Source organism: Oncorhynchus mykiss, chromosome 22, assembly GCF_013265735.2.
Source record: "Oncorhynchus mykiss isolate Arlee chromosome 22, USDA_OmykA_1.1, whole genome shotgun sequence".
NCBI lineage: Eukaryota > Metazoa > Chordata > Actinopteri > Salmoniformes > Salmonidae > Oncorhynchus > Oncorhynchus mykiss.
The window spans coordinates 21,968,794-21,983,603 of NC_048586.1; the positions used below are offsets into that span (position 1 = coordinate 21,968,794).

Below are 14,810 nucleotides of genomic sequence, written 5' to 3' on the forward strand. Positions count from 1 at the left end.
TGCACAAAAAGCTGAAACCATCAATACAATCATTGATCAGCAAAAAAACATACTTTGCCTTTGAATTTATTAGTTGGGCCTGGGTATTTAAATTTTTTCCTATAGATGTTGTTTGTGGAATGCACAGTTAAAATAAGATGTGTTTGTTTATTTCTTCAGAAAGAAATATATAGGATAGAAGAAGAGATATTCTCTATCTTATAGAACAGAAAACCATGTCCATTTTATGCTGTAGATCTTCATCTGCTGCTCTCTAAACATTGGGCCCACTAGCTGAGCCCCTGGTTCATCTCTCAAAAGATACACAGAAAGAAAACACGCATTCATGTATCGCTAATTAAAACTTACCAATTAAAACTTGACATTTGTCATTGTCTTTTAATACAATAATGGTGGTGAAATGGAGAGATACAGGAGCTTTTGCATAGAGTAGTTCTGACACAGATGTCCAATCCTATTGGTAATTGATCAGCCATGGGGAGTGGTGGTGGCGGTGAGCTTGGTCCTCATTGGGTGAGGAGCAAACTGACTTTATTCTTATTTGGACATTTGCAGCAGAAGAAAAATCCTTAGCGTGGAAAATGTATTGATTGGCAGAAATGATTTAAAAACAGTTGTGAATGGTTACTGGGCATGCCATGAAACTGCCCCTCTAAACTCAAGGGGATGTGTGGCCGAGGCTGGGGTCATTCCTAATTCTGTCAACCTGACAAAATTAGGGAGACATGGTTGACTATGCAAGCCCCAAACCTTTGGTACATTCAGTGCAAAAAATATATTTACACACACCCACAACAGGTGCAGACATACATGTACACAAGGATGAGACATACAAGACCAGCACACACCGTGTGGTTTTCTGTGTAGCCATGAACCATGACCTCTAACCTCTGACCTATCATCAAGACAGGTGATCTCATGAATGTAACAAAAACAATTCCCTTAAAGTGTGTTGCCATAGTACTTCGTTAACATTAGTCATAACCCTTCATATAAACAAACATAAAGCTTATAACATTTCACAATTGTGAAGCCATAAACAATGTGGCACAAAAACTAAATATTTATTTGACCGCGTCCACCTCATCAAGGACACATTTATAACGCATTATAGCAGCATACCCTACAGTTCTTATCCGGCTCCTCCCGCCCTTTTCTCAACATCGATAGCGATATCCTCATGCAAAAGTTATTAAGGACAGACTTGTGTTGCACTATTTCTGCATGCAAATATCGAGATATAACACAACACCATCTAGGGGTCCCAGGCTCAGTGCAGCTCACAGAGTTGCTGAGATGGACCTTGCATGCAGTTTCAAGCCAGGCTGAGATATGAAGGCTTCCTCCACAATGCATCACAGTGGGGCTTCCAGCCCGAGTGGTCTGTCTAGCTCGCACAGACCTCTGTACAGTAGTTGTAATCATGCGTACACACATAAAAAGGGTGTGTCTGTGAACACGTGTGCGTCTGTGTCTGAATGAGTCCGTTGGGTAGGGGATATGCACTGAGAAGTCCAAAACCAGGATGAACACTTGCTTTCAAGAGATCATAAGCATCTGTGTAGGTGTGTAGTGTATGTCCCGAGCTTATATATGCTTCCATAGCTGTGTGTACGATACTGAAGTAAGTACCATATCATGTGCTGCCCTCGTGTTTGTATCCTGGAACTATTATAGAATACAATTAAGAGTTGTAGCTCTGTTTTTGTTGTGTGTAACACACCTAGCCATTTGAATGTTCTTTTGACCGACCAAATAAACATTACAAAGTCTCTCGTTACAACTTTTCGGCTGTGAGCCAAGAGGAAGAAATGGGTGCGCCCCACTATCGGGTCCCCAACCAACCCTCCTCAAAACACTGAGTGAAAGTGTCTGTCATAACAAGGCACGTGTCCGGTGCCACTTTCAGCCTTGGCTTCCATATTCAACAAATTTTAGGTGATCCACTTCCTGGTGTTTATTTGTCTTTGGCTGCAAAGGCTCCTCCTCCCACTACAGCAAGCCAGAGGTGCTGAAGTTTCATACATTCAGTCTTTTATGTGATACATTCATCAGTTGTGGATGGGAGGCAATATCATTAGTGAGAAATAGAGCCATGTTAGGCAATGTCTCACTGTGTGTGTGGAGCTACATATGTGTATGAGAAAGTGCATCTCATTTATTTTGAAAAAGAGTGACGCTACAATTGTATTTGTTATCGTGAGTTAGTGTGTGCCAATTTTAGAGCCTTGCTCATGTAGTCTAGCATAAGAAGACAAGTACAATGTGTTTTGGAGTGAGTCAATGCCTTTGGTGCACCTTAGGAGCTGTGACATGCAATTTAATCCCCTCAGAAATTAATCATGAGAGTCATCTTGAAAGTGTGTGAGAGTGAATGAGTGTGTGTTTGAAGACAAGGAATTAGTCAAATTATGTATTATAGTGTACGTAGTCTCCAGTCCCAGAGTAGAAAGACACAGTTCCGAGGTCCAGAACAGGGGGTCAATCCAGGAGGAAGCATAGGGTATTAGGAAGAGGTGTCTCTGGACTTGAAGGGCAGGCTGAGCCCCTGTAGGAAAAAGGAGATACAGTAACCAAGGCCAATAAACAGATAAGAGAAAGCACAAGTGTGGTTGTTGTACACAGGAATCAAATGGAGGGCATCAGTGCAGGTAATGGAACAGTAACGTGATTCCAGGAAGTGTGGGATCATGGAGGCGCGAGGTATAGCCAAGCCGGAGGGGGGGGGGGGGGGGCAAATTGGGATTGTCTTGGTGGTGAAATTGTCCCCAAAAGTTCTGTTGCTTCTCCAAAATGATAATTTCTGGTAGATGTCTATTCAGTTTCCATTGTGTACTGTGAGTACTGTCTCGCCTCAAGCTACGGTGACAGGATTTCCTCTCCACCATTGTTCTTTCCCAATTCGACCCCTGGCTGTGGCAGCCATTTTGGAGAGTTTACTCCAGGCCAAAGGTGCTGGTTTCCTCTACGGCTGTCAGCATCTTCTCATAGAGCATGGAGAAAGAAGGGTACGGCGGGAGGTCCAGACGGTTAAAGCATGTGTGAGCCCTGTAGAGAGGCAGACTGATAGTGAGAGGAGCGCACTGACAGATACACATAACATACAGTCGTGGCCAAAAGTTGAGAATGACACAAATATTAATTTTCACAAAGTTTGCTGCTTCAGTTTCTTTAGATATTTTTTTCAGATGTTACTATGGAATACTGAAGTATAATTACAAGCATTTCATAAGTGTCAAAGGCTTTTATTGACAATTACATGAAGTTGATGCAAAGAGTCAATATTTGCAGTGTTGACCCTTCTTTTTCAAGACCTCTGCAATCTGCCCTGGCATGCTTGCATAATCAATGCTTGGAGTTTGTCAGAATTTGTGGGGTTTTGTTTGTCCACCCGCTTCTTGAGGATTGACCACAAGTTCTCAATGGGATTAAGGTCTGGGGAGTTTCCTGGCCTGGACCCAAAATATCAATGTTTTGTTCCCCCGATCCCACAGCTGAATCAACTTTAGGAGAAGGTCCTGGCGCTTGCTGGACTTTCTTGGGCGCACTGACGCCTTCTTCACAACAATTGAACTGCTCTCCTTGAAGTTCTTGAAGATCCGACAAATGGTTGATTTAGGTGCAATCTTACTGGCACCAATTTCCTTGCCTGTGAAGCCCTTTTTGTGCAAAGCAATGATGACGGCACGTATTTCCTTGCAGGTAACCATGTTTGACAGAGGAAGAACAATGATTCTAAGCACCACCCTCCTTTTGAAGCTTCCAGTCTGTTATTTGAACTCAATCAGCATGACAGAGTGATCTCCAGCCTTGTCCTCATCAACACTCACACCTGTGTTAATGAGAGAATCACTGACATGATGTCAGTTGGTCCTTTTGTGGCAGGGCTGAAATGCAGTGGAAATGTTTTTGGGGGATTCAGTTCATTTGCATAGAAAAAAGGGACTTTGCAATTAATTGCAATTCATCTGATCACTTTTCATAACATTCTGGAGTATATGCAAATTGCCATCATACAAACTGAGGCAGCAGACTTTGTGAAAATTAATATTTGTGTCATTCTCAACTTTTGGCCATGACTGTACACGCACCGCATACACACTATTTTATGTGCATACATCTCACACACACACATAAGAATAGCTCATATAAACAGGTAGGCAAACATGGACAGACAGAGGGGTGTACTATACCTGGGTAAGGAGGTTATTTTACCCCACTTCTCCACACAGAACCTTCGTGGTCCATTGCTACCTCTGAGGGAGGCAAAGCCCTCATAGGGAATACTGGAGGTGCCCGTCACAAACTAAGGAGACATATACAATCCCCATTTAGGTAACATTTTATTTTATAGTGCCTAATGACCAGGTTTTCGCTGAGAAACTACATGTTAACAGGGCAATTATGTCAATATTACCCGGAATTATTTATCGGTTACTAGGGGATTAATTGTACCAGGAAGTTCCAAATGTTACCAAATAATATCACCTTCAATACCAGATAAATACCAGTGGAAACAGGGCTGAAAAATAAAGAGTTAGCAAAGTTAAGACTGGGGAGCTCAGCCTTTCGTCAGTATCAAACTATATTGGAGTGTCCCTTGAAAAGTAGTACCTGCAGCAGTCGGAGTCTCTGCTCATTGTTGAACCTCTCCACTGCTGCCCAGAACCAGCGAATGACTATGTGGTTGTCATGGTAACCTAGGGAGAAGGATGAAAGGTGTACCGATCAGCCATAGACCAAAATAAGCCTGATCTTCTTAGAAGCACAATCTGTAACAAAAGTGGTGCCCATGAGTTGTGCGGAGCCCAGCAGTAACACCTGATTCCATCAAAGGCATGATCTAAATCTTTAAAGACTAACATTAGATGATTAATATAATCAGGGGCGTTACTAGTTGGCTGGAAAAATATCCTCCCACACCGTCTGACTCTCCAAGGCTAAAACTGCCCCCCGCTGCTCCTCGGTCTCTACCTCCTCTGTACTCTGTGTTGTTTCTCCAGTCGGCCAGGTCGATCTCTGCAGTGCCAGCAATCACCAACTCCAGCTCTCTGGCATCAAACACAGACACCAGCCTCACGTCCACCACCTGACCAACACATGTCACAATTCTGATACATTTTCTATTACAGAGACATTACCACCTGGCCAAGACATATCACAATACTAATATACTCCTAATACATTAGGAGTAACCACATAAATTGTTATTGGCATGCATGATTATCTATTTCAGATAAATTACCCCTTGCTGCATCATTATCTATTACACAATAGCTGACGTAGCGCTGCATCATTATGCGGATACAATGCCACTTGACCAATACATTTGACAATGATAGACCATTATCAATGATGTGTGTGATGTCATAGGGCCCTGTGTTTTGTGTAACTATGTCACAACCTGGATTTGAACCTTTATTTAAAGCTTTTTCATCAAACTATCCCCTTTTCTTTTTATGTCAGATTTTCCAGCACTATCCTCAGACAATTGCTTAGATTTTTCTGTAATTCTAATTTCTGTCTAAGGCTTAAAATACAGGATAAAATCTTGCTATGTCACATGATTGCACAAAACACAGAGCCCTACCTCATAGAAGCCTCGCACCAGGCTCTCAGTCTGCTGAGCCACACCCCTTTCAATGCGCCACTTAACCATGCGCTCGATGTACTCCTTCTTATTCTTCTCTGACACTGGAACACCTGCACCGCCTGGCTTCAGCTCTCTCTCTGTGATCTATAGGGCCGTAAAGATAGAAACACAATATAGGGTGAATCCTACCTTACCATTGACATCAATGAATGACTAAGTAAAGTCAGGATTCACCTCCAAATACAACACATTGCAACAAGCAATTAAATATCAAATGCAGGGTAGTGTATGTAGTCTAAAATGATTGAAGATACATACAATACATTCATTATTCAAAACACAAGCATACACACAGACCTGCCCGAAGACCTCCTCGTTGACGGTGAAGGTGAGGTCCAGCATGTCCTCGATGTCATTGTCCTTCATCCACTGTAAACTCTGGTGGAACTCCTCGTCCAGGAACTCCAGGTCACTCAGGTCACATGGGCTGTAGGGGTCAAAGGTCAACAGAGGTGAAAAATGTATCTCATAACTAAGTCTTATATTAACATTTTAGTAATTTAGCATGATGTTTTCCAGAGTGTATATCAACCACATAATGAAATCATGGCAACTGAATAACTAAAAAGTCAAATCAATCTAACCAAATCCTGTCTGTTCAGCTTCTTCCAGTTCAGTAGTTACTACCTAAAAAATAGTGAGGTGTGTATTTGTCATATAATTTATTTTATGCTAAAGCATAACTAGCAATTTGCCAGGGTGGTTGCATTGTCAAACATATACAAATGTGGTGTTCATCGTGATAGGATCCCTAGCCATTTGCTAGCTAAGAGAACCTGATTGAGAAACTTACATACGCAGCAGGCCCTTGTAGAACGGGCGGGTAAAGAAGGCATCCAACAGATACTGGTGGATCAGAGCCAGGCCCAGGATACGCCCACTGAAACGAAACCTGGAAGACAGCAACATTGCTAGGTACAGTATGTACAGTATACGATGACAAGTCAGATGTTATTATAGGTCTATCTGCGTCTTTGTTCTTTATTTTATCTACAGCATGTCTGTCTTCCTAAATACGACCACTCGCCTGTCCATCCATCCATCCGTCCATCCATCCGTCCATCCATCCGTCCATCCATCCTGGTAGTGTAAACTTGTCACTCACCACTCGTGATGGTTGTCCACGAAGGCAGACATGGGGCTGATCTGCACAGTGTAGGTGTCGTTGGCAGAGTACTCAAACAGACCGTAGTAAGGGTTAAACAACTCCCTTGACACCAAGAAGAAGAACTCCCTCGAAGGGCCGCTGTAGTCCAGCCTATAACACACACACGTTTCATAAATCATGTATTGAGATTATGGAAAATAAACAATGTACACAGAGACAACATAACAACCGATGCAAATGAGCAAACTTAAGGTAATGTGTAGAAAATATTAAAAGACCTAAACTACAAAAGCAACACTCACCCTTCCTCTCCCACAAAGCTGACATACAGCTTACTCCTCTGCAGGTCTTTGCGGGAGTAGCACATGATCTGATTGAAGGCATCCTCCAACAGGTGATCTCTACGAACGATCAATCTGGAAGAAGGAAAAACAGCCAGTCATGAACCCACTCAGGCACAGCACACAAGCACACAGTTTAAGGAATTAACAAATCTAATTTTATTGGTCACATAGACATATTTATCAGATGTCATTGCGGGTGTAGCGAAATGCTTGTGTTCCTAGCTCCAACAATGCAGATCCAAACAATTCACAAAAATACACACAAATCTAAAAGTAAAATGGAATTAAGAAATAAATCAATATTAGGATGAGCAATGTCAGAGTGGCATTGACTAAAATACAGTAGAATACAGTATATACATATGAAATGAGTAAAGCAGTATGTAAACACTATTAAAGAGACTAGTGTTCCATTATTAAAGTGACCAGTGATTCCATGTCAGAATACTGCTGAAATTTAGCGGTTCTCTCAACCTGTTGAATGACGTCATCAAGTACTCACTTGACTTTCCCAGGTCCCTGGCCATAGCCCTTTGTCTCCAGCTTGCGATAGAAGTTTCTCAGTTTGGCCTCAAAGTCACGTTTGTACGGGGCAGGGGCACGTGCATTAGCTCTCTGAGTACCTGAGAATGGGGCGGGAGGAGGAGGAAGAGGAGAATGAAAAATAGACAAGTTCCTCAGAATATCGTAATTGTATCTCATTATTACAACTTTTATTAGCATAGATTTGGTTTGGAAAAAAAACACAAAACTTCACTAATTGAGAGCGCTAAGCTACTTTTATAGCTCAAGGCTTTTTCTCATTATCTTGCCCTTTCTTGGATGGATAGTTTCGATTAGAAGCAAGACTAAGGGAAGAAGAAGGGCATGAGGAGAAAATATGTGTGTGTGGTCTCACCAGGGGAGCTTTGAGGGGAGGAGCAGTAGCTAGGGTGCAGTAAGGCAGCAGGTGGCACATAGGACATGACCTCCTCGTCAAACAGGCTAAGGGAGAGAGGAGTACTTAAATTCTCACTCTCACACAGACAGACACGCAATACCTTCTCGTACACACAAACATACACCAAACACCAATCACAAACAGACATTAGCACATAAAGACGCACACAGAGGTCCCACCTGAGCAAAATGACTAGATCAGCATCGCTAGAGAGACGAGCAAGCCCAGAAACACCCTCGCTGCGAATGAACTGTAACCTTTCCCTGCAGACAAACACGTTAACATTCGTGATACTGCTGTTTGGCATAATCATAATACATTTAGGAGGTTAAGATTAAGGGTTAAATATCTGACTAAAGGGTTCCCATGGTGATTGGGGTGACCTACTTGAGTGAGTGGTTCCTGACGAGTTCTGGTTGCCTCTCTTGCAGGATCTCAATGATGTTGGGTTGCCGTAGAAATGCCACAATCTTGTCATTGTAGGCTGGGGAGAGACCCGTGTAAATATCAACATTACTGTGTCTATTAGTGCATAAGTTAGCCCTGTATATAGCACGTGTGTGTAAAAAGTTTAAATAGAGGGTGCTTATATTCTTCCTGTTTTACTGCATGTACAAGTGGGTAACCTGTAGGAGTTTGAGGGGTGAAACGGACATGTTTTTTTGCATATCCCAACTCCCCTTGAGACACCCTCAGAGAGTGGGACGTGGCCAGGGACCCTTGGTGCAATTAGGGTTAAAGATGCACTATGCAGAAATTGCTCCGCCATTTCCGGGTTGCTAAAATTCTAATAAATTGCCTAATTTCAGTTTTGTGACAAAACAAGCAGTCATTGTGTGGTGAATCATTGTACCATCTAAACCACTGTGAAATAGATTTTCCATAACTAAAATAATGTATATTCAGCTGTTTTGAAGCTGCTGTACAAAACCGAAAGTACAGTAAAAGACAACAAAAAAAAACTTCAGAACAGGAAGCATAAAAATGGCACACATAGATCTACCTCTTCTTGACTTGCTTTCAATGGGAATGGAAGTCTATAACTCATGTTTCTATGTGTATTTGGTCATATACCAAATTGTAGCTTTAAGTGGAGCAATTAGGGTTAAGTGCCTTGCTCAAGGGGAGAATTTTCACCTTGTCCGCACACGGATTTAAACTAGCAATATTCTGGTTACTGGCCCAACACTAACTGCTAGGTCACCTACCGTGCATGCGTGTGTACTCACCTACAGGCACGAGGTCCTGGTATTGATTGCGAGTGGACCCACTGAAGGTGCTGGAGGGGCGGGGCATGACAGGTGGGTTGGAGTGTCGCGTGTCATCTACCACCTGCAAGGGGACACTCCGAGTCAGGACGGAACCCTCTGCTGCTACCAATTGACACAATCAGGGAACTCCCAGCCATAAACCCAGCATTGTCATTTGTTTTCAATAGAAACATACTACTACTTACACCCATTTTAGGAGGTTAAGGAACCATTTCAATCTTTTTGATACATTATGAATTTTTTGTTCTATTAACCTAGTATTAGTCTTGCTAATTAGCATTATGATTGATATAGGTCTTATTAAACCAGCTAGTCTTAGTGATGATCACAGGTCAGTATTCCAGTGTGTCAGTGGTGTAGTGGGTGTAATAGAATAGATTTAGAGCTGATCTCAAGCCTGTATTAGTGGTGCAGTAGTACAGCAGTTTGCTGCGTTCACATAGTCGACTTATTACGGCAAGATGAAACCAGATGTAACATTTTCAGCAAGACAATGGCAAATTCTGATGAGGCCGACGACGGACAATATCATCCACTGCAGCGGTATTTCCTTTTTTGGATGTTAGTTGGCATGTTCTTCAAACCAGCCAGGAAAATTGCCAAGCCACATGTAGGTTAGTCCACTAGTTAGCATGCCGTCATGCTGTCCAGTCAGACTTTTTTTTAAGTGGCCTGTGTGAATGCAGCAGTAGTCTCTCACCTCGCCTGCGCTGTGGCTGCGTTGGCGGCTGAGGTGCTGGCGGTGGGTCAACAGGCCAGTGGAACGTGCACTCTGGAGGGGGAGCCGTGGGTCGATGAAGGTAGTGGAACGACGATTGTGATCCACAAAGAAGGGCTGTGAAGACACACAGCCAGCCACGTACAGTAAGATAGATAAAGAAACTACAGTATATGCATGCAGGTGTACATACAGTACCAGTCAAAAGTTTAGCCAAACCTACTCATTCTGTATTTTTACTATTTTCTACATTGTAGAATAATAGTGAAGACATCACAAATATGAAATAACATATGGAATCATGTAGTAACCAAAACTGTCATCAAGGCAAATTGTGACTACTTTGAAGAATCTCAAATATATTTAGATTTGTTAATCACTTTAATCATACATCATCAATCATACATAATACACTACATGTGTTATTTCCTAGTTTTGACATCTTTACTATTATCCTACAATGTAGAACATAGTAAAAATAAAGAAAAACCCTGAAAATGAGTATACCCAAACTTTTGACTGGTACTGTATATATTATACAGTGCATTCATTAAGTATTCAGACATCTTGACTTTTTCCATATTTCGTTATGTTACAGCCGTATTCTAAAATTGATTAAATACACTTTTTTCCTCATCAACCTACACACAATACGGATTAATAAAAATAAATGAAATATCACATTTACATAACTATTCAGACTCTTTACTCAGTACTTTGTTGAAGCAGCGATTACAGCCTCGAGTTTTCTTGTGTATGACGCTACAAGCTTGGCAGACCTGTATTTGGGGAGTTTCTCCCATTCTTCTCTGCAGATCCTCAAGCTCTGGGAGAGTCGCTGAACAGGTATTTCCAGGTCTCTCCAGAGATGTTCGATCGGGTTCAAGTCCGGGCTCTGGCTGGGCCACTTAAGGACATTCAGAGACTTGTCCCGAAACCACTCCTGCATTGTCTTGGCTGTGTGCTTAGGGTCGTTGTCCTGTTGAAGGTGAACCTTCGACCCAGTCTGAGGTCCTAAGCATTCTGGAGCCGGTTTTCATCAAGGATCTCTCTGTACTTTTCTCTGTTCATCTTTGCCTCAATCCTGACTAGTATTCCAGTCCTTGCTGCTGAAAAAACATCCCCCACAGATTGATGATGCCACCACAATTCTTCACCGTAGCAATGGTGCCAGGTTTCCTCCAGACGTGACACTTGGCATTCAGGCCAAAAAGTTAAATCTTGGTTTCATCAGACCAGAGATTCTGGTTTCTCATGGTCAGTTCTTTAGGTGCCTTTTGACAAACTCAAAGCAGGCTCAAAACGTGCCTTTTACTGAGGAGTGGCTTCCATCTGGCCACTACAATAAAGGCTTGCTTGATGGAGTGCTGCAGAGACTGTTGTCCTTCTGGAAGGTTCTCCCCTCTCCACAGAGGAACTCTGGAACTCTGTCAGAGTGACCATTGGGTTCTTGATCACCTCCCTGACCCAGGCCCTCCTCCCTCGAATGCTCGGTTTGGCCAGGCGGCCAGCATTAGTCTCTCACTGTTTCCACCTGCTACCGACCCCCCTCAGCTCCCAGCTGTGCCCTGGACACCATTTGTGAATTGATCGCCGCCCATCTAGCTATCGAGTTTGTTCTGTTAGGTGACCTAAACTGGGATATGCTTAACACCCCGGCAGTCCTACAAGCTAAGCTAGATGCCCTCAATCTCACACAAATCATCAAGGAACCCACCAGGTACAACCATAAATCTGTAAACAAGGGCACCCTCATAGACGTCATCCTGACCAACTGGTCCTCCAAATACACCTCTGCTGTCTTCAACCAGGATCTCAGCGATCACTGCCTCATTGCCTGTATCCGCTACTGATCCGCAGTCAAACGACCACCCCTCATCACTGTCAAACGCTCCCTAAAACACTTCTGTGAGCAGGCCTTTCTAATCGACCTGGCCCAGGTATCCTGGAAGGATATTGACCTCATCCCGTCAGCTGAGGATGCCTGGTCATTCTTTAAAAGTAACTTCTTCACCATTTTAGATAAGCATGCTCCGTTCAAAAAATGCAGAACTAAGAACAGATATAGCACTTGGTTCACTCCAGACCTGACTGCCCTCGACCAGCACAAAAACATCCTGTGGCGGACTGCAATAGCATCGAATAGTCCCCGCGATATGCAACTGTTCAGGGAAGTCAGGAACCAATACACGCAGTCAGTCAGGAAAGCGAAGGCCAGCTTCTTCAGGCAGAAATTTGCATCCTGTAGCTCCAAAAACTCCAAAAAGTTCTGGGACACTGAAGTCCATGGAGAACAAGAGCACCTCCTCCCAGCTGCCCACTGCACTGAGGCTAGGTAACACCGATAAATCCATGATTATCGAAAACTTCAACAAGCATTTCTCAACGGCTGGCCATGCCTTCCTCCTGGCTACTCCAACCTCGGCCAACAGCTCCACCCCCCCGACCCCCCCCCCCCCCCCCCCCCCCCCCCGCAGCTACTCGCCCAAGCCTCTCCAGGTTCTCCTTTACCCAAATCCAGATAGCAGATGTTCTGAAAGAGCTGAAAAAACTGGACCCGTACAAAACAGCTGGGCTTGACAATCTGGACCCTCTATTTCTGAAACTATCCGCCGCCATTGTCGCAACCCCTATTACCAGCCTGTTCAACCTCTCTTTCATATCGTCTGAGATCCCCAAGGATTGGAAAGCTGCCGCAGTCATCCCCCTCTTCAAAGGGGGAGACACCCTGGACCCAAACTGTTACAGACCTATATCCATCCTGCCCTGCCTATCTAAGGTCTTCGAAAGCCAAGTCAACAAACAGGTCACTGACCCACACTGAGTTCAGTGTGTCAAATCGGAGGGCATGCTGTCCGGTCCTCTGGCAGTCTCTATGGGGGTTCCACAGGGTTCAATTCTCGGGCCGACTCTTTTCTCAGTATATATCAATGATGTTGCTCTTGCTGCGGGCGATTTCCTGATCCACCTCTACGCAGACGACACCATTCTGTATACTTCCGGCCCGTCCTTGGACACTGTGCTATCTAACCTCCAAACAAGCTTCAATGCCCTACAACACTCCTTCCGTGGCCTTCAACTGCTCTTAAACGCTAGTAAAACCAAATGCATGCTTTTCAACCATTTGCTGCCTGCACCCGCACGCCCGACTAGCATCACCACCCTGGATGGTTCCGACCTAGAATATGTGGACATCTATAAGTACCTAGGTGTCTGGCTAGACTGTAAACTCTCATTCCAGACTCATGTCAAACATCTCCAATCTAAAATCGAATCTAGAAATCTGCTTTCTATTCTGCAACAAAGCCTCCTTCACTCACACCGCCAAACTTACCCTAGTAAAACTGACTATCCTACCGATCCTCGACTTCGGCGATGTCATCTACAAAATAGCTTTCAATACTCTACTCTAACTGCAAACTGGATGCAGTTTATCACAGTGCCATCCGTTTTGTTACTAAAGCACCTTATACCACCCACCACTGCGACCTGTATGCTCTAGTCGGCTGGTCCTTGCTACATATTCGTCGCCAGACCCACTGGCTCCAGGTCATCTACAAGTCCATGCTAGGTAAAGCTCCGCCTTATCTCAGTTCACTGGTCACGATGGCAACACCCACCCGTAGCACGCGCTCCTGCAGGTGTATCTCACTGATCATCCCTAAAGCCAACACCTCATTTGGTCGCCTTTCGTGCCATCGGGCCTGACTCCCCAGTGGGTGGGCCTATGCCCTCCCAGGTCCACTCATGGCTCTTCATCGACCCTATCCTCGCTACATATTAGTCGCCAGACTCACTGGCTCCAAGTCATCCTTATCTCAGTTTACTGGTCACGATGGCAACACCCACCCGTAGCACGCACTCCAGCAGGTGTATCTCACTGATCATCCCCAAAGCCAACACCTCATTTCGTCGCCTTTCGTTCCAGTTCTCTGCTGCCTGTGACTGGAACGAATTGCAAAAATCGCTGAAGTTGGAGACTTTTATCTCCCTCACCAACTTCAAACATCTGCTATCTGAGCAGCTAACCGATCGCTGCAGCTGTACATAGTCTATCGGTAAATAGCCCACCCAATTTTACCTACCTCATCCCCATACTGTTTTTATTTATGTACTTTTCTGCTCTTTTGCACACCAATATCTCTACCTGTACATGACCATCTGATCATTTATCACTCCAGTGTTAATCTGCAAAATTGTAATTATTCGCCTACCTCCTCATGCCTTTTGCACACAATGTATAGAGACTCACTTTTTTTCTACTGTGTTATTGACTTGTTAATTGTTTACTCCATGTGTAACTCTGTGTTGTCTGTTCACACTGCTATGCTTTATCTTGGCCAGGTCGCAAATGAGAACTTGTTCTCAACTAGCCTACCTGGTTAAATAAAGGTGAAATAAATAAAAATATATATATAATTATTATTTTTTTAATTAGGAAGAGTCTTGGTGGTTCCAAACTTCTTCCATTTACTATGGACAATTGCTTCGACCTGGCTTGGTTTTTGCTCTGACCTGCACTGTCAAATGTGGGACCAGGTGTGTGCCTTTCCAAACCATGTCCAATCAATTTAATTTTCCACAGGTTGACTCCAATCAAGTTGTAGAAACATCTCGAGGAGGATCAATGGAAACATAGCAATCTCAAAGCAAACGGTCTGAATACTTATTTAAATAAGGTATACGTTTTTTTTTAATACATTGGCAAAAAATTCTTAAAACCTGTTTTTGCTTTGTCATCATGTGTGTAAATCGATGAGGGGAAAATTGTATGTA

The 14,810-nt window shown here is 43.5% G+C and overlaps 1 protein-coding gene across 3 annotated transcripts in view; it reads right to left on the reverse strand.

Moving 5' to 3' along the window:
- Positions 1 to 358: 358 nt before the first annotated feature.
- hecw2a (HECT, C2 and WW domain containing E3 ubiquitin protein ligase 2a) overlaps positions 359 to 14,810 on the reverse strand; it is a 52,203-nt gene continuing 37,751 nt past the window's right edge. Inside the window, exons 16-30 of one of the 3 annotated variants that reach the window (XM_021579280.2) lie at positions 10,017 to 10,088; positions 9,275 to 9,377; positions 8,433 to 8,529; positions 8,225 to 8,308; positions 8,004 to 8,089; positions 7,608 to 7,728; positions 7,064 to 7,177; positions 6,759 to 6,911; positions 6,447 to 6,545; positions 5,951 to 6,080; positions 5,591 to 5,737; positions 4,975 to 5,089; positions 4,615 to 4,700; positions 4,194 to 4,306; positions 359 to 3,048 (exon numbers count right to left, since the gene is read on the reverse strand). In XM_021579280.2, the coding sequence (XP_021434955.1) occupies positions 2,937 to 3,048; positions 4,194 to 4,306; positions 4,615 to 4,700; positions 4,975 to 5,089; positions 5,591 to 5,737; positions 5,951 to 6,080; positions 6,447 to 6,545; positions 6,759 to 6,911; positions 7,064 to 7,177; positions 7,608 to 7,728; positions 8,004 to 8,089; positions 8,225 to 8,308; positions 8,433 to 8,529; positions 9,275 to 9,377; positions 10,017 to 10,088 (1,632 nt within the window). In that variant the 3' untranslated portion in view covers positions 359 to 2,936. Of the gene's footprint in view, positions 3,049 to 4,193; positions 4,307 to 4,614; positions 4,701 to 4,974; positions 5,090 to 5,590; positions 5,738 to 5,950; positions 6,081 to 6,446; positions 6,546 to 6,758; positions 6,912 to 7,063; positions 7,178 to 7,607; positions 7,729 to 8,003; positions 8,090 to 8,224; positions 8,309 to 8,432; positions 8,530 to 9,274; positions 9,378 to 10,016; positions 10,152 to 14,810 lie in introns of those variants that run through there. The other 2 variants (XM_021579278.2, XR_005038799.1) reach the window with 2 other exon arrangements.